At 43.4% G+C, this 22,407-nt stretch overlaps 1 protein-coding gene and 1 long non-coding RNA gene across 5 annotated transcripts in view; one reads left to right on the forward strand and one right to left on the reverse strand.

Moving 5' to 3' along the window:
• On the reverse strand, positions 1 to 3,890 carry LOC141371620 (uncharacterized). The gene is made up of 2 exons (XR_012376709.1): positions 3,508 to 3,890; positions 1 to 2,243 (listed from the first exon to the last, which is right to left on the reverse strand). It is a non-coding gene; the product is annotated as an uncharacterized lncRNA (long non-coding RNA).
• Positions 3,891 to 22,407, forward strand: part of ZNF454 (zinc finger protein 454) — a 24,656-nt gene continuing 6,139 nt past the window's right edge. Inside the window, exons 1-4 of one of the 4 annotated variants that reach the window (XM_025862684.2) lie at positions 3,891 to 4,062; positions 5,096 to 5,193; positions 6,180 to 6,306; positions 6,738 to 6,827. In XM_025862684.2, the coding sequence (XP_025718469.1) occupies positions 5,161 to 5,193; positions 6,180 to 6,306; positions 6,738 to 6,827 (250 nt within the window). In that variant the 5' untranslated portion in view covers positions 3,891 to 4,062; positions 5,096 to 5,160. The other 3 variants (XM_025862685.2, XM_025862686.2, XM_073887607.1) reach the window with 3 other exon arrangements.

Below are 22,407 nucleotides of genomic sequence, written 5' to 3' on the forward strand. Positions count from 1 at the left end.
TTGATTAAATGTAGGAACTTGAATTTATTTGGGTGGATGGAGTACCATAATTAAGAACACACAAAGTTGACCAATTTTGTGGGGAAATGATAAGTTCAGTCTGGGGGCATTTAATGAGTCTGTGGGTATCCAAGTGAAGATTCCTGACAGACACTAGACTAAGTGGCAGGACAGTTGTGAAGGATACTCTGAGAGTACTGTTACTGAACGGGGGAAGTGGAGGAAGTGGAACCAGTGAGAGCTGAGAGGAAACAGCAACCAAAAGGAAAATGAAACACAAAAGGAAAAATTGAAGATGGTGGCACAAAAGTAAAAGAATTTCACATAAGGTAAGAACAGTTAATATTTTCATATGCCATGGAGGGTTAAAGTAAGATAATTAAAAATGGCCTTTGGTTTTGGTTACTGATAACCTCTGTTAAATATTAGTGGGTTGAAGAGTGAGTTAAAGGCTGAAAAGGACTCATTCACTTGCCTGAGAAAGGAGACACTGAGAAAGATAACTAGAGGGAGACCAGCATGGAGAGCAGGTGTATCTATCAGAAGAGTTTTATGGCTACAAGTACTGGAAAGTCCAGTTAACAAGGCTTACGAGCAAGCAGGGTTTTTATTTTTTTCCTCACATAACAAATCGGGAGGTGGGTGGCATCGTTTCAAAGACAAAATTAATTCAATGTCTTTAGTTCCATGGCTTTTCCATCACGGTCACATGATGGCTGCTCTGCTTCAGGTAAAGTATGTGCATTCAAGGTAGGAAGAACGGGGGTGGGAAGCACCAGCACATCTGTGCTTTTCAAGAAAGTTTGTCCCAGAAGCCCCTCAGCAAACTTCAGCTTACATCTCACTGACCACAGCTGCGTTATGTGGAGGCCAGTAGAAAAGGAGGCTGAGAAAATAAATACTCTTCCAGCCTCTAAAGGGGGGGTAGGCAAAACAAAGGAGGTTTGAGCAAGGTGTTGATCTGGCCAATGAACAGTCTGGCATGAGTGTGTTTACATGACCACTGAAAAGAAAGGTGTGGAGAGTCAAAGGTGCAGCATGGGGGGGACGGGCAGCTCAAAGTGGGAAAACGGGACTGGGGCAGAGGTAGAAACTATAGGAACCTTTTTCATTTTTTTTTTTTTTTAAAGATTTTATTTATTTATTTGACAGCACAAGTAGGGGGAGCAGCAGGCAAAGGGAGAAGCAGGCTCCCCACTGAGTAGGAAGCCCGATGCGGGACTCGATCCCAGGATCCTGGGATCATGACCTGAGCCGAAGGCAGCCACTTAACCAACTGAGCCACCCAAGCACCCCTATAGGAACATTTTTCAAAGGAAGGAAATTTTTCATTGGGAGAGGTGGGAATCAATAAGTGATGGGTACAGAAGATGTTTGTGGGTGGCGATGGAAGAGACTCCCCATAGATGCTGGGTCCCCGGGCAGGTTAGGCTCGTTGGGCTATGTGATCCCTAAGCTCTCACTCTTGGGAGCTGGAACAAAGACGGAAGGGGAATGAAACAACCATATCCTCGGAAACTTAGATCTTTAATATTTGTCCCTTATACCTAGTTTCCTCCTTTGCCTTCACATATTTTTTTTCTAGAGGAGGCAGAGAGAAGAGATGGATAGAAAGTAGATGAAAATGATAAAGCAAAATAAAGGGTCAGAAGGATGGCACAGGACAAGGGGGAGAGGAAGAATGAAACATACTGAAGCCTAAGAAGATGCAATAACTCAAAACTTGGTGAAATATTAACCTTTAGAGGAAGTAGCTGGAGAAACGGGTCATTAACATGGAGGTTGCAGTACTTTTTCAGGAGTTTTGGAAGCCTTGGGCCCTTATATGTCAGTTCTCAGTCATTCTGGGCAACGAGTAAGGAGGACAGTCTCTGCACCTCTCCTCTATCACCAGGGCCAAGACTCTGGGTTCCACTTACGAGACATGAAACCTCGGGCAAGACACTTAACATCTCGGTGCTTCACTTTTCTTATTGTTAGTAGTGCAAATCGCACAGCTTCGGATTACAGTAGATCCCCATGTAAAGTGCTTATAAAAGTGCCCAACACACAGTGCTCCATAAATATATTTTCATCATCCTTGGGCGCCTGGGTGGCTCAGTTGGTTAAGCGACTGCCTTCGGCTCAGGTCATGATCCTGGAGTCCTGGGATCGAGTCCCACATCACGCTCCCCGCTCGGCAGGGAGTCTGCTTCTCCCTCTGACCCTCTTCCCTCTCGTGCTCTCTGTCTCTCATTCTCTCTCTGTCAAATAAATAAATAAAATCTTTTTAAAAAATAAAAAATAAATATATTTTCATCATCCTCATATACCTGAAAACAAAATAACATCCAGACTCCTTAGCACGGCATCCAGAAAATTATCTTAGAGTCACTAGGCCCTCAAAACCAACGCCGTGTACACACGCAGGTTCTATCACTGTAGGAGGTTGTCCCTCCCCGGCACGGCTGTAACAGCCTCCTACCTGGTTTCCCTGTATTGCCTCTGGCCCCACCAGAGTCTCTTCTTCCCCCCCGCCCCCACCAGCTGACCCGCGATTCCATCAAAATGTGCTCGGCCACGTCACTCTCGCGCAGACTCCTTCAGTGGCTGCCCATCACACACGGAACGAAGCCAAGGTCTTCCGATGGCCTTCAAGGCCCCCAGCCCCCTAACCTCCCGCCCAACTCTCGCTAGTTCACTATGCCCTCTCCAGTCCCTCCAGGCTTGGAAGGCCTCGGGCTCAGCAAGCACACACTTCTGTCTCGGGACATCGCCGTCCCTTCCCGTTAGACGGCTCTTCCCCCCGTATTCACACGGTTTCCTCCCTCGCCGGAGTCCAATCCCTGCTCACGCGTTCCCTCCTCAAAAGAGGATTTCCAAAACACGACTTAACCTCACCCCCCCACGCCCACCGTCACAGGCTTCCCGACAAACACTAAGTGCAGGTTCCACTGGTCTCTCCCAGCCCCTAGGGCAGTGCCTGACACACAGATGCTCCCAAACTGTCAAGAGGATGGACTCTTCCATAAAACCCCAAACAGGAGGCCGTCGTGTCACGTAAGTCACTGACGCTGCTTCCTAAGCTGACAGTTCCCTGACAAACCTCAGGTCACATTTTTGACTTTTTTTTTTTCCCCCCAATTCACCACCGACAAAGTTAAAACCTCCTCTTTCCTCCCCGAGCTCCGCGAAAACGTGTATTCAAAGGCAACTCAACAGCCCCAGGGGCATTTTCCACAGGTCACCCCGTTCCTGCCCCGCCCCCGTAGAAATGAACGCCACCCCCGGCTCCTGGCTCCTTCCTTCCCCTCGGCGAGCCGCCGACCCCCAGGTCAGCTCCACCTCCTCGGCGCTTCTCCCGGGCGCCGTGGCCGCCGCCTCGGTTCCCGCCGCCCGCCCCGCACCTCTGCCTCACGCCCCCGCCCGGCCCCCGGGCCACACCGCTACAATGGGTTGCGTCCGCCGCCTTCTCAAGTCGTCCCCGCGCGGTCCTCCTTCACGAAGGAGCCTTTTGCGGCTTCTCACCTCTTACTCCGTCCTCGGGGACCGCCCCCGATCCGCTCCCCACGGCGACCGACAGACTTTATGCCGTCGTCAACTTCTCGCTGGTCTCTACCTATCCCGGGCGTTACTTCAGGGCTGAGGCGGACCCCGAGTCTGACTAGAACGGAACGAAAGCCTCACGTGCCGGTTAGCGCACCGGGGAGAGCCGCACTAAGGGGAACCGCGACGAGCCTGCTGTGGCCTCTGGGAAATGTAGTTTCAGCACGCAAAGCGCCCAGGAGTCGTTTTGAAGGGCGAGGCTCTGTCTGCGCAGGCGCACGATATCACTTTCTCCGCCCTGCGCAGCGGCTGACGCTCGCCGCCGCTTCGCCCTCTGGGAAGTGGAGTCTTGGGAAGCCAAAGGGTTGCGGCTCTCGGACTCGCGGGTATTCGGCTCCGCGGCTCCCCCGGCAACGCGCAAGCGCAGTTCCGACCCGGGCTGCCGACTCCCGCTCATTGTGTTCCGCCTGCGATGTGGCGGTTGCGGTTCCTCGGCGCCGGCAGAGGCTCCTTGAAGGGCAATCCGGTGGTGACCAGGCACGGTGGCCAGAGCCGCGTCGGGAGAGCGGGAGCGGCCGTGCGGTGGTCGGGCGGGGGGGGCAAGGGCGGGGGGAAAGAAGGCCGAGTAGGTACGGGTCGTAGTCCGTTCCGGAGGACGCCGATCGGATGCCCCAAACTTCCCGGGACGTATGGCCGAGGTTTGATTCAAGAGGAAAGGGGAGGACGGCCAGGTGCGGGCTGTTGGTTTTAGGGTCGGAATGTGCGAGAGCATGGCAGGAGGATGCGGTCCGGGCCTCTGCGTGTGTCTCGGAGGAGCCGACTCCGGGAGGTCGGTGGACGCTCCAGGGATGGATGCTCCGGGCTGTGTCGGAGCCCTGTCTGCGGACCTCGCCGAGGCCGGGGCAGCCGCAGCCGCAGCAGCAGCTCCCGCGGGGGACCGGGCAGGGGGCCGGAGGGTGGGTTCTATGAATGAGACTCCCAGCCCCCTCGCGCCACCCAGCCACACAAATGCACTGCCTTTCGCCCACCTCTGGCTCTTTGTCACCCAGACTGGGCCCCTGAGGGGGAGAGGCCTGAGGTCGGAGAAGGGCTTGGCCTGAGAGGCCTTGACAGTGAATATCCAGCCCTCTTAGTTTGCCTTTGGAGGAGAAAGAAGACCATCCTTCCCCACTGCTTCCACTCCCCTCCCAGGCAGGGGAGAAAGTTCTGTTGAGACCTGTCAGGGTAACAAGGGCAAAGGCCAGAGGGTGGGTAGAAAGCCTGAGATCTGGGACTGAAGGGTGCTTTCTGCAAGGAGAAGCCAACGTATTTAAGATAAAGAAGGGAAGATGTGGCGGATTTGATTCAGTTGCTGGGGGAAAGTGTCGGGCTGGGAATGGCTGCATGCCGAGGGATTCCCTTTAGAGTGGAGGCCAGTAGAACTATCCTCAGAGAGGAGAGAGAGTTGGGAGCAAATAGGGACTGAGAGTCTACTGCTTCGGGGTACTGGAGGACTCCCAGGATGTGAATGCTCACAGCCTCAGTCTGGACTGTCCTGTGATCTCTTTTAACCCAGTTCTCCTCATAACAGGTGTGTAGAAGTTTCTAGCCTAAATCCTGCTCTGCCAGTCCCTGAAAGGGCTTATCAGAGAAGGAATGGCCGTCAGGCACCTGCCAACCATGGTCCAGGTGAGTGGGGAGTTGCTGCAGGGTTCCCCGCCCCCACTTTGCCTTATAAAAGTTTTGAATGTAGAGGTTTGAAAAGGGTGGGCTTATTTTTTCACCCTGACCAAGAGCTTGTCTCTTAATCAGTCTCAGTTGGAGGCCTGACCCCGTTGCTCCTATATGTATATACATAAAGAGAGAGATATATATGTGTATATGTTTATATATGTATATGCATATTAGCTTTCTTCTCTGGGCTTCTTAACTCTTTCTCAGGGCGCACCAGCTCTCTTGGCTTCTGAGCCAAGAGTTTGCAGGGCAGGCACTAGTTGTGATCAGAGGGGACAAGGTCATATTGTTCAGAATGACTATTCCTGTGGGAACCGTGTATGTGTGTTGGGAGTGAGCAGGTGAGCAGCCGAAGACAAGCAGGAGCTGCTAAGCAACAAGTAATAGGTGCTGGGCCATGTTCTCCAAGACATGCCAGGAAGACAAGAGAGATGTGGGAAACGGTCCCTAGCTTCTTGGAGTTAACAGTCTAGTGGGGGGAATCTGAAAGTAAATGAGAACTCACGATGAAGTGGGACGGTGCTTTGCTGGGCCTGCACAGGAGTTGAGGAAGGCTCTGCCCGGGAGGAAATGTGGAGGCTGAGGCCTGGGTAGGATTTGGTCATGGGGTGGGGTGGAAGCAGGGCTGGGGCAGATTGAGGGAGATGGGAGAAAATGTCCAGGGCAAAATGAACAGCAAGTATGAAGTCTCAGTGCTGAGGAAGCATATCTTCTCCACAATACGTGTTTCTTCAAGACAGGAAGTAAGGTCTGATAAAAATTCGGCCCCTAGGACACCCTGAGGAAATGCTTATGTTGTCACAGAACACCGGCCGGCCTGCTCTGTGCTAAAAGTCCCACACCTCTCAGCCGGCTTCTGGGGACTCCGAGGCTCAGCACTTCCCAGAGAGCCATGGGAGGGGGTCCCCGCAGGTCACCAGGGATGGGGTTTGCTGTTACAGGAATCAGTGACCTTCAAGGACGTGGTCGTGCTCTTCACCCGGGACGAGTGGGCACAGCTAAGCCCCACTCAGAGGGCCCTTTACAGGGATGTGATGCTGGAGAACTACAGCAACCTGGTCTCACTGGGTAAGCAGGGGGCCTCCGAAGGCTGATCTTCACATCTGGGGATCCCTTTGGGACCCTTATAAACTCTTAAACTGGTTCCACACAGAAGACTGGGCTGGGAGTGGGCTGATGGAGGATGTTCTCTTCAGGGCTGCTACATGCCTACCCCTGGTGTCCTGGGGATGTGACCCCTTTGGAGTCCTAAGTGCAGATGCTTCGAAGGCGATGAGGTTGAATCCTCTCTCCGTTGCAGACCTTCGGGGAGAAGGACATGGGAACAGATGGTCGGTGTCAGGCCCCAACCGTCTGTTCTTCCTTCTGGGGACTCACCTGTCCCCTGGCCTTCCTAGCGGGTCACCTTTCCCAGGAAGTCCCGAGGACACCAGGTCTCTTCCTTACAATGATTTTATCGCTGGTATGAACAGATGTGGTCCATTTTCTCCCAAAAACAGGACTCTTAGGACCCCAACCAGAGCTGTTTTCCCAGCTGGGAAAAGGAGAAGAATGGATGCTGGAGGACGCATCGGGAAGCTTCTGTCTTGGTAAGAGCCCTGCATGTGGGAGGCACCTGGAGGGACCCCACAAACACTCCAGGCCCATGGACTGTGAAACAACGTCTTTTCCCTTCTCATCCACCGCAATATCTGGTTGCCACACTGGTTCCCGTGTGCATGTGGGCTCTCCTCTCCATGAATTTTCTTCTGCCTTCTTGGGCATAGATTAATAGTCTCCAGTTGGGAAAAGGCCTCCGGTGTACTCCGGGCCGCTCCCACCAGCCCACGTCTCTTTTAGCATTTAACGGTGCAGCCTCTGTTCACGGTTCTCGGTGGTGAGGAACCGTGCCAGGTTACACACAGCAGGGTGTGATGGGCCGGCTAACCATCTGCCTTCTGAGGCAGCCCTTCCGGCTGAACGTTGCACACTTCTTCAACCGCCTTCGTATTTGTTCATCCATATGTACATATATTCAGCCAGCATTTAATTATTCTCTGCCTGTTGTCAGCACCACCCTGGACTGGAAGCACCATGAGAATGTGGCCAGGTTTATACTTTGCCGGGTCGCTCACTTGGCGCCTGCTGGGTGGCATAGACTTGTAGCCTGGGGATACGGAGAACATGACAGTTTGGTGGTGGTTACTTGTCTCAAGGAGCCCTGTGGGTCTGGTAGCTTAAGAGCAGGAGTAGGGGTGCCCCTCCCCTTGCTCCTGAATATTGTAGGGAGTGTATTGCCTTATCTGAGACGTGACGACATTTCCCTTTGGGCTGGCATTTTGTAGGCTGGAAAGTATTTTTTAAAACCTTTGGTACTGATTTTTCAGTCAGCAAAACAGGCAGGGATTTATGGATCCAATCTGTTATGGAATTTAAATGTCTTTTTTTTTTTTTTTAAGATTTTATTTATTTGACAGAGAGAGACACAGAGAGGGAACACAAGCAGGGGGACTGGGAGAGGGAGAAGCAGGCTTCCCGCTGAGCAGGGAGCACGATGCGGGGCTTGATCCCAGGACCCTGGGATCATGACCTGAGCCGAAGGCAGACGCTTAACGACTGAGCCACCCAGGTGCCCCGGAATTTAAATGTCTTAACTCTAAAACTCAGTTATCCAAAAAAATATCTTCTAACTTACCCCAGTAGCATTCTGAATTTGTATGTTCTATTATACCCAAGCTAAGGCATTTTTAGTATTTCATTCTGTATTATGCAAGCAGTGTTCTAACAAAAGAAGAGGGGTGGGGGAATTAAGCAAGAGAAATTCATCCACTGTCCTGCCGCTCTAGCATAACATCATCCATTCTTCCATTACTCATCATTACCACTAGTTCTTTCTTGCACTTGGGTGGGGGGAATATGAAGATGAAGGAGTTTTATGCCTAGAAGCAGTTTGATAGTCAGGTGTAGGTAATGACATAAAAAACCAGGTGGTCATGGTTCAGGCCCTCCCAGGTGCCTTTCCCGACCCTCAGGGTCCAGCACCTCGCATTCCTGAGTTGCCTGGACACCCCAAACCTTGAGCTGATTCTTGAGGGATGATAAGTGGTTAGTTAGCACTGATCAGGAATGGGAAGAAGTCTTATTTTACACTTCCCAATGAAGTTTTATAGCTGTTCCTCTCATTATCTATTGAAGATATAGTTTTACTTTTGAATAGAACCATCTTCTCTTTTGTTTTTTTTTGAGCCAGAAATTGCTGCTATAGAGAAATGGTAGTCATTTCCAAATACTTATTGCCCTCTTGTCACTCTCTAATTATTACTGTTCTTAAAGCATTCATTAGATCATTTTTAGTTTTGGTTTTTTTCTTATTTCTGTTTCACTTCATAATGACTGACTGGGACTTCAAAAACCCATCTAGAATTTCTCCATTGTTGCACCAACTACCCTTGGTTTAGAACAGATACTTATTTTCAGTCGTAGGAAGAAAAAGTCCTTCTGATAGGTTTCTCTTCTCTGGGCCATGCGCTACTGGAGGGAGAAAAGTGTTGGCATTTGAGCCCCTGGGGACCATCACCATGCTGAGTGTTTTCCCAGGGAATTTATGCGAATTGCCCCATTCAGTTCTTACAACCTGTGAGGCAAGTCACATCAAGCCCACTTACAGAAAACCAGGCCTCAGCATGGTTAACTCATTTGGACAGATTTAATGTTGCTATTTCCTGGCAAGTCAGGATTGGGGTGAAGCCAGCACTGAAACCCATCAGACCCTCAAACTCTTTTTCTCCCCTCCTGCAAATTAGCTTCAGTCACCTAGAAATTGTTTACTCAGTAAAGCTACAGATAACCACCTGGTCCCTTAATTTGGGTCATGTACTAATAACTTTTTATAGTTCTTCCATATTTATTAATCTTTTGAGGTTTCTTTCTGTTACATTGGTTGTACATTTTACCAATTAGCTTTAAACTGTTGGTGGTTTTATTTTATTGTTTTTTGGATTTTTTGTTTTTTTTTTTTTGAGCCTTGAAGTGTATTCGTTTACAACTGGGCATAGCATTCATCTAAAAATTTAACACTTTTTATTGTGTCTTCTTCCTCATTTCCAAACTTATCTGCTGTTTCCCCCCCCCCCTAAAATTTTTTGGTATTTTTTTTCAGAGATCCAGCTCTTATTTATATCTCTTACAGGTTGTGATTTTATTTCTACGCTTGTGGTCATTTCCTTGTTTTACTTTAAAATAAATGTATTTTGATGGCTGTACGTTCTGTATACAAAAGAGAACCCGTGGTATCTTTTGACAGTTTGAAGAGTAAGGCAACAGTACCCATCCCCCACTGTCCAGCTGAAGAAACAAAATGTAGGGGCACCCGTGGAGTCGTGTGCACCCCGCGTCACTGCCCCCCGCCCCCAGCCAGAGCCCCTTGCTTGAGTAGTACCGGCAGCCCTATGCTGCTCGTCATGGTCTTTCCACATTTCTCTGTAGCTCTGAGCAGTCATGTTCAGCTTTGCATGCTTTAACGTTTGACCCATGTAGTGTATAATAGATCCCTTTCCACAGGTTACACTTTTTAAGCCCTTGTTGAGATGCGTAGCCCTGCACTTTGATACTCCCTCAATGGCGATAGCCCAGTTTTTCCATTCTGTTGCTGGTAGACCTGTAGGTTGTTTCCGGACTTTGCTGACTGAATATTCTTATACACGTTTCTTCATACACACGGGCCTTCTTTCGGAGTCTTTTTTAGGTGTCTTCATAGGTGTAGAAACACTGGCTTTAAGAGTAGATGCTTCTTCAACTCTGCTAGATTTTCCCAGATTACTGATAGTTGATGCAAGTTCTTGTTACTTTAATTCTTTTCAAAATTGGGAACTGTTAGACTTTTTTCCCAGTCCCATTCCTGCAAAACGGTATCTCCCTGTGGTTTTAAATTACATTTCCTTGTTTCCTAGTGAAATTGAACATCTTTTCGTGTGTTGCTAATTTGTGTTCTGTGACTTACATGTTCATATTCTTTGCCCATTTTTCTGTTATAGTTTATCTTTGTCTTACTCATTTGTAAAAAGTCCTATGTATTCAGGAATCCAGTATTTTTATCAGTTAATATGTGTGTCACCCTATAGCTTCTCTTTTCTCTTTACTAACAGAAATTCTTAATGGAGTAAAGTGTATCAGTCTTTTGCCTTAATGGTCTTTATCTTCATGCTTTTTGTGTCATGTTGAAATGGTCCTTTCTATCCTTAGACCCACGAGGGAAGGACTTGGTCTTGCTTGTTCTTTTTTCCTCAGCGCACCGGGTCCCAGTGTGTATTTGTTGAATGGAAGCATGAATTTCTAATAGTACTTAACTTTTGTCTTTTTTTTTTCTATAAAATCTTGTCAGAGGTTTGCTTTTTAATAGACTTTTTTTTCTTTTTTTTTGAGTAACTTAACACAGGGCTCGAACTCAAAACCCTGAGATTAAGACCCGAGCTGAGATCAAGAGTCGGACGCTTAACTGACTGAGCCACCCAGGCACCCCTCTGATAGACTTTTTAATGAATGTTTGACTCTGCTGATCCTTTCTATTTTACCTTGATCTAGGTCATTGATTTTTTTTTTTTTTGCCCTTTATTTCTTACCTCTGACTTTCTTAGAGTTTATTCTGTTCTTCTTATATTTGGTATTAAATTTTATCACACTAATACATGCCTTTCATGAAACTACAGTGTTTAATACAAAAAAATGAGTGGCCCCTTTGTCCCCCCTTTTCCCCATTCTCCCCTCTGGAGAGATAGCCACTTTTCTTTTAGCTGATTATTTGATGTGTTTGCTTCCAAATAATCAGGTTTTTGCTATCCCTAACCTAAGAGGTCCCTCTGATCTCTTTGCAGTTAATCCCCTCCCCCATCCCTAGCCCAGGCAACCCTGATCTGCCAGGATTTCATAGGATTGGACACGTGGCCTTCTGTGTCTGACTTATGTCACTTAGCACAGTATCTCTGAGACTCTTCCTTGCCATTTCACGTGTCAGAAATTCTTTGCTGTTGCTGAGTTAGCGCCCTGTCATATGGCAATAGCTCTGTTCAGTCATCGTTAATTAGCATTTGGGCTATTTCCAGGTTTTGGCTAAAGCTGCTATGAACATTCCAGTACAAGGCTTCTTCGTGTGGATGTATTTTAGTTCATATGCTCTTTGCGGACATATGGTTTCACTAAGGTACGTGCCTAGAAGCAGGAATCCCGTGTTGTGTACTAGTTGTGTGTTTAAACTGGGAAACTGTTTTCAGTGGATGCAAGATCCAGGTGCTCCTTACTGTACTGGGTAGGACTCCAGCACCACGCTGAGCAGCAGCTGTGCGAGGGGCCATCCCTCCTTGTCCCCTGTCTTAGGGGGAAAGCACTCGATCTTTCACAATTCAGTATGTCAGGTGTAGATTATTTTGTAGATGCCCTTTTGACGTCAGGTTGAAGAAGCTGACACATCTGATGAGAGTTTTATCATGACTGGATATTGCATTTTTCTCAAATGCTTTTCTGAATCATTATGATGCTGCTATGGGTTGATCAATTACATTGATTAGTTTTAAAATATCAAATCAGATTTGCATTCCCGGAAAACCCCAACTTAGTTTTGATTTATTGTTTTTAAAATATTGTTGGATTAAATTGGCTAACATTTTGTTAAGAATTTTTGCATCTGTATTCCTGATAGATTAGTCTGATCTGTTCCTTGCAATATCTTTGTTTTTGGTATCAGAGTAACATTAGCCTCATAAAATGAATTTGGACATTTCCCCTTCCCTATTATTTTTTGGGGAAATCTGTTTAGAATTGGTGTTATTTCTTCATTAAATGCTTGGTCAACTCAGTGAAGCTTCCTAGGCCAGGTATTTTCCTCATGGGAAGGTATTAAACTGCAAATTCAGTTTCCACAGCTTCTCCTCAGTGGGCCACAAATGTTAGCTGCCTCAGCCTCCCCAAATACTGAGCTCTGTCACTTCAATTCACTGAGCCTCCTGGGCTGTCTTGGCCCCTGTGCTGTGACCTGGACACTGTCCCCATGGGCTGAATCCCTAGGCCTTCCCTTGTCTGTTTCCTTTCTTCCAAGGATCTCCATCTTTCCCTGTCATTTGTCCGTTGCCTAAAAAGTTGTTTGTTTCTCTCTCTCTCTCTCTCTTTTCTTTCCCCCTGGTTTTCTAATTGTTTAACAGCGGGAATTCTCAGAGTTTTCAAATCCTGCCATCATTTTTTATTTTTTTTAAAAAGATTTTATTTATTTATTTATTCATGAGAGACAGAGGGAGAGAGAGAGAGAGAAGCAGAGGGAGAAGCAGGCTCCCAAGGAGCAGGGAGCCCGATGCGGGACTCGATCCCAGGACCCTGGGATCATGACCTGAGCCGAAGGCAGATGCTTAACCATCTGAGCCACCCAGGCGCCCCTGCCATCCTTTTTTAATTTCCAAGAACTCTTGTTCCTCTGGATATTGCTTTATTTGTATGCTGATATTCACATTTTATAGTTAAAATTTTTTACCTCTAAAGATAAATGATTTTTAAAAACATTTTCTTCTCCCTTCATAAGCTCTGTGTTCTCAAATTTTTCTCTTTGATTCTTTTGATATCTCTTTCCTGTTAGAAGCTTTCCTCCGCTATCTGGTAGTCCCCGATTGTCTACCCAGGTAAATGGTGGGAAGATCAAGCTCCTTTTTGGAAACTCTTCATGGGTGAGTGGGGCTTGAGTCTCTAACACCGCTCTCCTGCCACCAGCTGCCCTGGTGTCTTCAGTCCAGAGCACCTTCGATTTACTCCCTCCAAAGAGAAAAGGCCTCCAGTCTTCTCCCAAGTTGGGAGAGGGGAGTCCCCGAGCTCCTCTGAGTTGGGGAAGGGATGTGGGGGCCTAATGGCTTTTAAACTGACCTTAAACCAGTGCTCCATAATCCACTCCCCACTTCCGCATGTACGTGATGGTGCCAGTTCCTGAAACTCTAGGTGATTTGGAAGTAAATCGAGTTAGTTTCTGATCCCTCCCAAGGGGGTGACCTTTTGAGTACATTGTAAAGGGGGCTTGGATCACACCACTTGCATACCTTGCATGAAACCCTGGAGTTACATAGTTTAAGACCATACTTTGTTTTTTGTAACATGGGACAGTGCATCTAGGGTATTGCTTCTTAATTCAGCCCACCCTGAAGTGACCTGGGAGCCCCAAGGAGAGCAGATCCTGCCGGCTTAGATCTTCAGTGGGGGTCCAGTCTCTCCTAACCTCAGTTCATCTTCAGTGTGGGAAAACCGGGGTGCATTTGACTCCCCTCTTGATTGGATGAGTGTTCTCCTGGAACACTATAAACATTCAGAAGACAAATATTTTCTTAAATGTAGATGATGTGATTTTATTATCACAATCAAGAAAAGGCTTTAATAGATAAAACTATCCAGCAGCTGCTAGAAAAGAAAGCCAGCAATTGGTTATTTTTGTTGTGCCACAGTATGCTTTTTGAAAGCCATCTGCCGGATTTTTTTAAGTAAAAATGTTTTGTAGTAATGTGTAAAACTCAACAAATTTTTGCAGTGTAAATATTGTATAACTGGCACCTGTAATAAGAAATAGAATGTTACCAGCATGTCAGAAACCTCCCATCCCCTCTCTTTCTTTTGTTCTGAAGATAACTACTACCCTGACCATAGGCTTGTTTTGCCTGTTTTTAAAGTTTATATAAATGGAATCATACAGTATCTACTCTTCTGTGCATACAGTATGTTTGAGAATCATCCATGTCTGGCAATAGTTCGGTCATTCTCACCGATTTACAGTATTTCACTCAGTAAACCTACCAACATTTCTACTTTCTACTGTTGCTAGACACTTGATTCATTTCTAGCTTGGAGTGTACATTATGAAGTGTACTGCTTTAAACGTGCCTATACGTCTTTTAGAAAATATATTTCTATATTCCAATATTTCTCTTGGGTATGTAGCTAGGAGTACTATGTTCATGAGTATGCAAGCTTTAGTTGACATTGCCAAGTAGTTTTCCAAAGTGGGTATACCAGCAGTATGTGAGGGTTCCATATTCTCCTATAGACCTAGTATCACCATTTAAATTTTTTTTCCACCACTCTAGAGGGTTTATGGAGTATCAGATTGTATCTTAACTTACGACTGATGAAAATGATCTTTATTTTTAATCTCTTTAATATCCTCTTTTTTTTTGAAGATTGATTTATTAGAGAGAGAGAGAGCACAAGCGGGAGGGGCAGAGGGAGAGGGAGAGAATCTCAAGCAGACTCCACGCTGAGTGCAGGGCCCAACTTGGGGCTTGATCTCACAACCCTGAGATCATGACCTGAGCCAACACCAACAGCCGGACATTTAAGTGCCACTCAGGTGCCCCTAATATCCTCTTTTGTAAAGTACCTATCAGTCTTTCCATTATTTTCTATATAGTTGTCTAATCTTTTTTTTTTATGATTTTATTTATTTATTTGCCAGAGAGAGACACAGCAAGAGAGGGAACATAAGCAGGGGGAGTGGGAGAGGGAGAAGCAGGCTTCCCGCTGAGCAGGGAGCCCAACGTGGGGCTCGATCCCAGGACCGTGGGATCATGACCTGAGCCGAAGGCAGACGCCTATCTTTTCTTATTGATTGATAAGGTTGCGTATTTGGGATTTGAGTCCTCAAATGTCATGTATATGTATGTGTATTGCAAATGTTGTTTCCCACTTTGAATAATAGTGTCATTTGATAAATAAGTTCTAAATTTTTAAGATAGTCCTGTTAATCAGGGTGTGGGTTTTTGTGGTTTTGTTTTGTTTTGTCTTTTTGCCCCTTGTGGTTAATGCTTTTTGTGTCCTACATAAGACGTTGAAGGCCATGAAGATCTTTGTTTTCCTGTAGCAGCTTTATTCTTTTGTCTTTCGTACTTTGGTCTGAAATCAACATGGAAGATTTATCGTTCATTGTTTTCCATATGGGTATCCAGTTGACCCAGGATGGTTTACTGAAAAGACTGTCTTTCTCCTCACTGTATTGCAGTATCTCCTTTGTCATATGGCGACTACATGTGCATGGGTCTGATTCTGGATTCTATAATCTCTTGCATTGGTCTGTTGGAATATAGGACTGTTCCTAGACTCTATTCTGTTTCATTCTTTTTGTCTAATCTTGTGCCAATACAATACTGTTTTCATTACTCTGACATTATAATGAGTCTCACAATTGATGATATACGTCTTCCAGCTTTATTCTTTTCTTTGCTTTTAGAATTTTTGAATTGACTATTCAGTTTCCACAAAATTTCTGCTGGGATTTTAATAAGAATTGGCCTGAGTCTGTAGCTTAAATGGGGAGAATTGGTAGTGTTCCATCCTGTGAACATGTTTTATCCCTATGTTTGTTTAGGTTTCCTGTATAATTTCTCTGAAATTTTTTGTCATTTTATTTGTATGGTTCTTGCACATCTTTCATTATATTTATTTCTGAGTATTTTTTGTTTTTGATATAATTATAAAATCTTCTGAAAGTTTTCTTTTCCAATTATTTGTTGCTGATATATAGATAGACTATTGATTTTTATATATTGATCTTATGTCCAGCAACTTTACTAAGTTCCCTTATTAATTCTAATAGATTAGATTATTTTGTTGTTTTATATGAATATAATCATATTATCTGAGAATAATGATTTTTTTTTCTTTCTTTACTTGCACTGGTTAAGACTTCTAGTACAACTTTAAATAGAAATTGTAATAACAGGACGCCTGGCTGACTCAGTCAAAGAGCATGTGACTCTTGATCTCAGGGACATGAGTTCGAGCCCCACTTTGGGTGTAGAGATTACTTAAATAAATAAACTTAAAAAAAAAAGAAATTTTGATAACAGGCACTTTTTTTCATTGTAGTCTCAGGGCAATGTTTTCAGTATTTTGCAATTAACTGTGATGTTTTGTGTAGATTTTTTGTAGGTACTCTCTATCAGATTAAGGAAGTTATGTTCTACTCCTACTTTACTGAGTTTTTATCATGACTGGGTATTGAATTGGGTCAGGTGCCTTTTCAGCATCTATTGAAAGAATGATACCATTTTTCTCCTGTATTTTGTTAATATGGTGAATGACACTGGGTGATTGAAATGTGAAAACAATGTTGAGTTTCAACTTATTTGTGATCCATTATCCTTTTTTTTTTTTTTAAGATTTTATTTATTTACTTGACAGAGACAGCAAGAGAGGGAACATAAGCAGGGAGAGTGGGAGAGGGAGAAGCAGGCTTCCCACTGAGCAGGGAGCCCGATGCGGGGCTGATCCCAGGACTCTGGGACCATGACCTGAGCCGAAAGCAGATGCTTAACGACTGAGCCACCCAGGTGCCCCTCCATTATCCTTTTTTACATCACTTTTTTATATTCCTTTTGCTGAATGTTTCTTTTAGGAATTTTGCATTTGTGTTGATAAGAAAGAATGGTCTGTGATTCTTTTTTTTTTTAATTGTCCTCATCAGATTCTGGCAGGTTGTGCTAACTTCATAAAACCAATTAGAAATGTTTGTTCTCTTTAGTTCTCTAAAAGAGCTTGTGTAAGATTGGTGTTATTTCTCCTTTAAATGTTTAGACAAATTCACTAGTGAAGGCAGCTCTGCCTGGCAATTTCGTTGTGAGAAGTTTCTATATATTTATTTTTTTAAAGATTTATTTATCTGAGAGAGAGAGAGAGCGTGAGCACAAGCTGGGGGCGGGGCAGAGGGAGAGAGAGAATCCTTAAGCAGACTGACCACTGAGCACAGAGCCCAATACGGGGCTTGACCCCAGGACCCTGAGATCATGACCTGAGCTGAAATCAAAAGTCAGCCACTTAACCTACTCTGCCACCCCAAGCACCCCTGTGAGAAAGTTTTAAAATGAAATTCAATTTATTTATTAGATGTAGGACCATTCAAATTTTCTGTTTCTTTTTTGGTACCTTTCTAGGAATTTGAGCCTTTTGTCTAAGTGCCCAAACTTATTAGCATAAAGTTTCCTTATTATGTTATTGTCTTATAAGTCTCTGTGGAATCTGTCCTGATGTCATCTTTATCATTATTGATATTAGTAATTGATATTAGCAATTAATTAGTAATATTAGTAATCATTATTGATAATTAGTCATTAATGATAATTAGTAATTAGTAAAGCACACACATAGTTATTGTGTGCGTTCTATCTTCTTGATTAGTGTTGCTAGAAGTCTATCAGTTTTTATTAAGTTATTGATTTGTTGTCTTTATTATTTCTTTCCTTCTCCTTTGTGTTTCATTTGCTATTTTTCTAATTTCTTGAGATGTACATTTCCTTCTACACATGACTATAGCTGCATCAGTTTCATTTAATATTTTTATTATCATTTAAATTATTTTCTAATTTTTGTTATGATTTTTTTTTCTTTCCTCTATCAGTTATTTAGAAATGTATTGCTTAATTTAGAAATATCTGTGGATTTTTTAAGTATCTTTTTGGTATTTTGTTGTTCATTTCCAGCTTAATTCTACTGAGTTCAGAGAACATATTCTGAATGCTCTCAGTCCTGTGTAATGTATTCATTTACAGTTCAGTATAAGGTCAGTTTTGGTAAATGTTCTGTACGCACTAATAATACATACTCTGTCATTGTTGGGTATACTATTTTCAAGTCTGTTAATTGAGATTTGTTTATCAGATTGTTGAGATCATCTCCATTCTTTTTTTTTTTAAGATTTTTATTTATTTATTTGAGAGAGAGAATAGGAGAGAGAGAGCATGAGAGGGGGAGGGTCAGAGGGAGAAGCAGACTCCCCGCTGAGCAGGGAGCCCGATGCGGGACTCGATCCTGGGACTCCAGGATCATGACCTGAGCCGAAGGCAGTCACTTAACCAACTGAGCCACCCAGGCGCCCAGATCATCTCCATTCTTAAAGGTTTGATTTCTGAGTTATTGAGAGTGGTGTGTGAACATACATTACTAGGATTGTTAAGATTTCTCTATTTTTGCTTTTCATTTTCTCAGTTTCTACTTTACACATTGTGAAGTTATGTGCAAATGTAGACTTGTAATATGTTCCTAGAGAACTGTCCCTTCTGTCAATATGAAATATCTGAAAGTCTATTTTTTCTAAAACTATAAGATTTGTCTGATACATATATCAGCTTTCTTGTGGTTAGTGCTTGCATGATAAATCCTTTTCATTCTTTTCTATATTTCTATGTCTATGTTTTGGTATTTCTCTTCTAATAAGCATCTAGTTGGATTTTTTTTTTAAGATTTTATTTATTTATTTATTTGAGAGAGAGAGGAAAAACAGCATGAGAGGGGAGAGGGTCAGAGGGAGAAGCAGGCTCCCCGCTGAGCTGGGAGCCTGATGTGGGACTTGATCCCAGGACCCCAGGATCATGACCTGAGCCGAAGGCAGTTGCTTAACCAACTGAGCCACCCAGGCGCCCTAGTTGGATTATTTTTAATACAGTCTTACAATCTTAGTTTTTTAATAGGATATTTAAACCAGTTACTAATATGTATGGGAGGGGCGCCTGGGTGGCTCAGTTGGTTAAGTGGCTGCCTCCGGCTCAGGTCATGATCCTGAGGTCTTGGGATCGAGCCCAACATCCGGCTCCCTGCTCAGCGGGGATTCTGCTTCTCCCTCTCCATCTGCCTGCCACTCTGCCTGCTTGTGCTCTCTCTCTCTGTCAAATAAATAAATAAAATCTTTAAAATAATAATAATAATAATATGTATGGGATTGGATATCTGTTATCTTCACATTTATTTTGTGTTTTACTCACCTACTTTAAATTATCTTTTGTCTTTCGTTTTGCCTTCTCTTGCTTTATTTTCATCCTAATGCTTGTTAATATATTCTTCTCTAACTATTACACTTTTTTGCTAGTACCTTAAAATATTAACTCCTCCCACCTTTCTTGTTATTTTTTTGTAATTAATTTATTTTTTTTGACGTAGTGTTCCATGATTCATTGTTTGCATATAACACCCAGTGCTCCATTCAGTGCGTGCCCTCTTTAATACCCATCACCAGGCTAACCCATTCCCCCACCCACTCCCCTCTAGAACCCTCAGGTTGTTTCTCAGAGTCCATAATCTCTCATGGTTCATCTCCCCCTCTGATTCGCCCCCCCTTCATTTTTCCCTTCCTGCTATCTTCTTTTTTTTTTAACATATAATGTATTATTTGTTTCAGAGGTACAGGTCCGTGATTCATCAGTCTTGCACAATTCACAGCGCTCACCTTAGCACATACCCTCCCCAATGTCCATCACCCAGCCACCCCATCCCTCCCAGCCCCCACCACTCCAGCAACACTCAGTTTGTTTCCTGAGATTAAGAATTCCTCATATCAGTGAGGTCATATGATACGTGTCTTTCTCTGATTGACTTATTTCGCTTACCATAATACCCTCTAGTTCCATCCATGTCGTTGCAAATGGCAAGATTTCAGGTTTTTTTGATGGCTGCATAATATTCCATTGTATAAAAAAAAATACCACATCTTCTTTATCCATTCATCTCTTTCGTGTTATTTTTGCTATGTATATTTAATTACATATATATTTTCAACCTCTCAAGACATAATTATTGTGTGCAATAATACATGTATTAACATATTTACTTTTCCTATAGCTTTTCATTCCTTCTTACATTTCCATGTTTCCACCTGGGATTTTCTTATGCCTAGACATACTTGTTACTGTTTTTTTTTAAATATGGATCTGCTGGTGGGAGAGTCCCTTGTTTTTATTTGTATAGAAACACCCATTTCATATTCACTTTTTAAGGATATTTTCTTTCTGTTGAATTCTGTTTGGCAATTAGGTTCTTTCAACACTTCCTGATGTTTCATTTTTTTCTGGCTTCCATTGATTTTGTTGAAAAGATGGCTGTCAGTCTTACTTTTTTCTTCTTTAAAAGTAATGTATTTGTTTTCCTGTCAAGTAACTGTCAAGATTAAACTTAGGTTTTCAGTAGTCATGTGTTTAGATGGATTTTCTTTGTATTTATCCTGCTTGGAATCTCTAGTGCTTCTCAAATTCATTTTTCAGCCTTCATATTTTTCAGATAGTATTTTTGTCCCATTTCTTTCTTTCTTCCATTCTAGAACTCGTCACACATATGTTCAGTCTCTTCATCATGTCTTCTATGTTTCTTTTTAATTTTTTTCAGCAAGTTTTACCATAGATGTTTTCTGCTTATGTATTTTTCCAGTGCACTATTGCTCCCTTCTGCTATGTTCAATATACTATTAAATATATCTCTTCAGTTCTTAATTTCAATTATTCTTTTCTAGAACTTTCATTTGATTCATTGGTTCCAATCTTCTGTTGAAATTCTCATTCTTATTTGTTTTATTGAACATACTAATCCCGGTTATCTTAAAATCCATGTTTGATAACTTTGGTATCTGATACCAGGTTCTGTGGGTCTTTGTGTATTATCTGGTTTTTCTCTTGACTTAATTTCTTAGTACTCCAGTAAATTTTGATTGAATCCCTGATACTGTATTTGAAGAAGTGAAGAGGCTCTGGGTGATGTTATATTCGTCCAGAGAAGATTTACCTTTTCTTCTGGCAGATAGTGAGTGTATGGGAACCACCTTAATCCAACCAGGGACGTGTTAGCTGGAGATTAGGTTGTGGTGTTTATAAAGCTTTGCTTATCTCTTGTTTGCCTTGCTACTAGGTTGTAGCCCTCCAGGAGTGCCTACTGAGAGCTTTACATGTTTACTGTGACCACTACCCCCTTCTTTGGAAGATCCTGATCTCAGTTTTTGGCACCATATTTTCTTAAGATTAGAAAAGTTTGAAATTCTGCTTAGCTTTGGTCTCTTGCCCTGAGAAGTTTTAGAATTCAGCAAATTCTATAAGGAAAAAACTGGTAAGTATTGGGATTACCTTTCTATATTTCCCTTCTCTCTCAAATATTAGAGTATCAGATTGGCCTCGAGTGACATATGCCTTTAGACAGAATTTTTGTTTATCGTTTAAGATTTTCTAGTTGTTTTCTGCAGGAATGTCTGCCACTGCCTACTTTACCAGGTCCAGAAGTGAAAGCCAGCCCTTAAGGTGTTAAGATTTGGCAATCCTGGCATTTAACTGACGATTTTTGTTTTGAGCAACATTATTGTGAGCTCACCAGGATTTTAGCTTTAAAATGCACCTGTTTAACTGTCTTTTCCAGATAAGTAAAGGGGTTAGTTTAGTTTGGTTTTGTTGATTATAGCTCTTTGTAGATTTTCTGGAGTGTGTAGGAAAAAAAAGTGATGAGGAGGCTTGTTCTTGATAGGATTTTCCAGGCATCTTTGCATCACTGCCACAGTAGTATCTAGCTCTTATCGTTTCTTTTCTTAGTACAAAGTCTTAAATAGACTTAACATCAAAGGCAGATATTCACAAATACATAGGAAAAACTAGTATGCAGTCCAGAACTCTGCGTGTTAATATGGACATACCTCATTCTGTTGTGCTGTGCAGATATGCATTTCTTACAAATTGAAGGTTTGTGGTTATCCTGCGTCGAGCAAATCTATTGGTGCCATTTTCCCCACAGTGTTGGCTCACTTCACATCTCTGTGTCACATTTTGTTAATTCTTGCAATAAAATAGTTAAACCTCTGGAAAGGATTCACTATTCTAGATACCATTAAGAACATTCATAATTTATGGTCACAGGTCAAAAAATCAATATTAATAGGAGTTTGGAAGTTGATTCCAACACTCATGGATGACTTGGAGGGGTGCAAGACTTCAGTGGAGGAAGTCACTGCAGATGTGGTAGAAAGAGCAAGAGAACTAGCATTAGAAGTGGAGCCTGAAGATGGGACTGAATTGCTGCAAGCTCATAAGACAACTTGAACAGATGAGGAGTTCCTTCTTACAGATGAGCAAAGAGAGTGGTTTCTTGGCATGGACTCTACTGATGAGGATGCTGTGAAGGTTGTTGACATGACAACACAATATTTAGAATATGACATAAAGTTAGTTGATAAAACTGAAGCAGTGTGTTTGAGAGATTGACTCCAATTTTGAAAGAAGTTCTACTGTGGGTAAAATGCTATCAACAACACCTCATGCCACAGAGAAATCATTCCTGAAAGGGAAGGGTCCATCGATGCAGCAGACTTCATTGTTGTCTTATTTTAAGAAATTGCCATAGCCACCCCAGCCTTCAGCAACCGTCATTCAGCAGCCATCAACA

Source organism: Callorhinus ursinus, unplaced genomic scaffold (genome assembly GCF_003265705.2).
Source record: "Callorhinus ursinus isolate GAN/ISIS: 27379988/994484 unplaced genomic scaffold, GSC_fseal_2.0 scaffold81, whole genome shotgun sequence".
In the NCBI taxonomy this organism is placed as follows: Eukaryota; Metazoa; Chordata; class Mammalia; order Carnivora; family Otariidae; genus Callorhinus; species Callorhinus ursinus.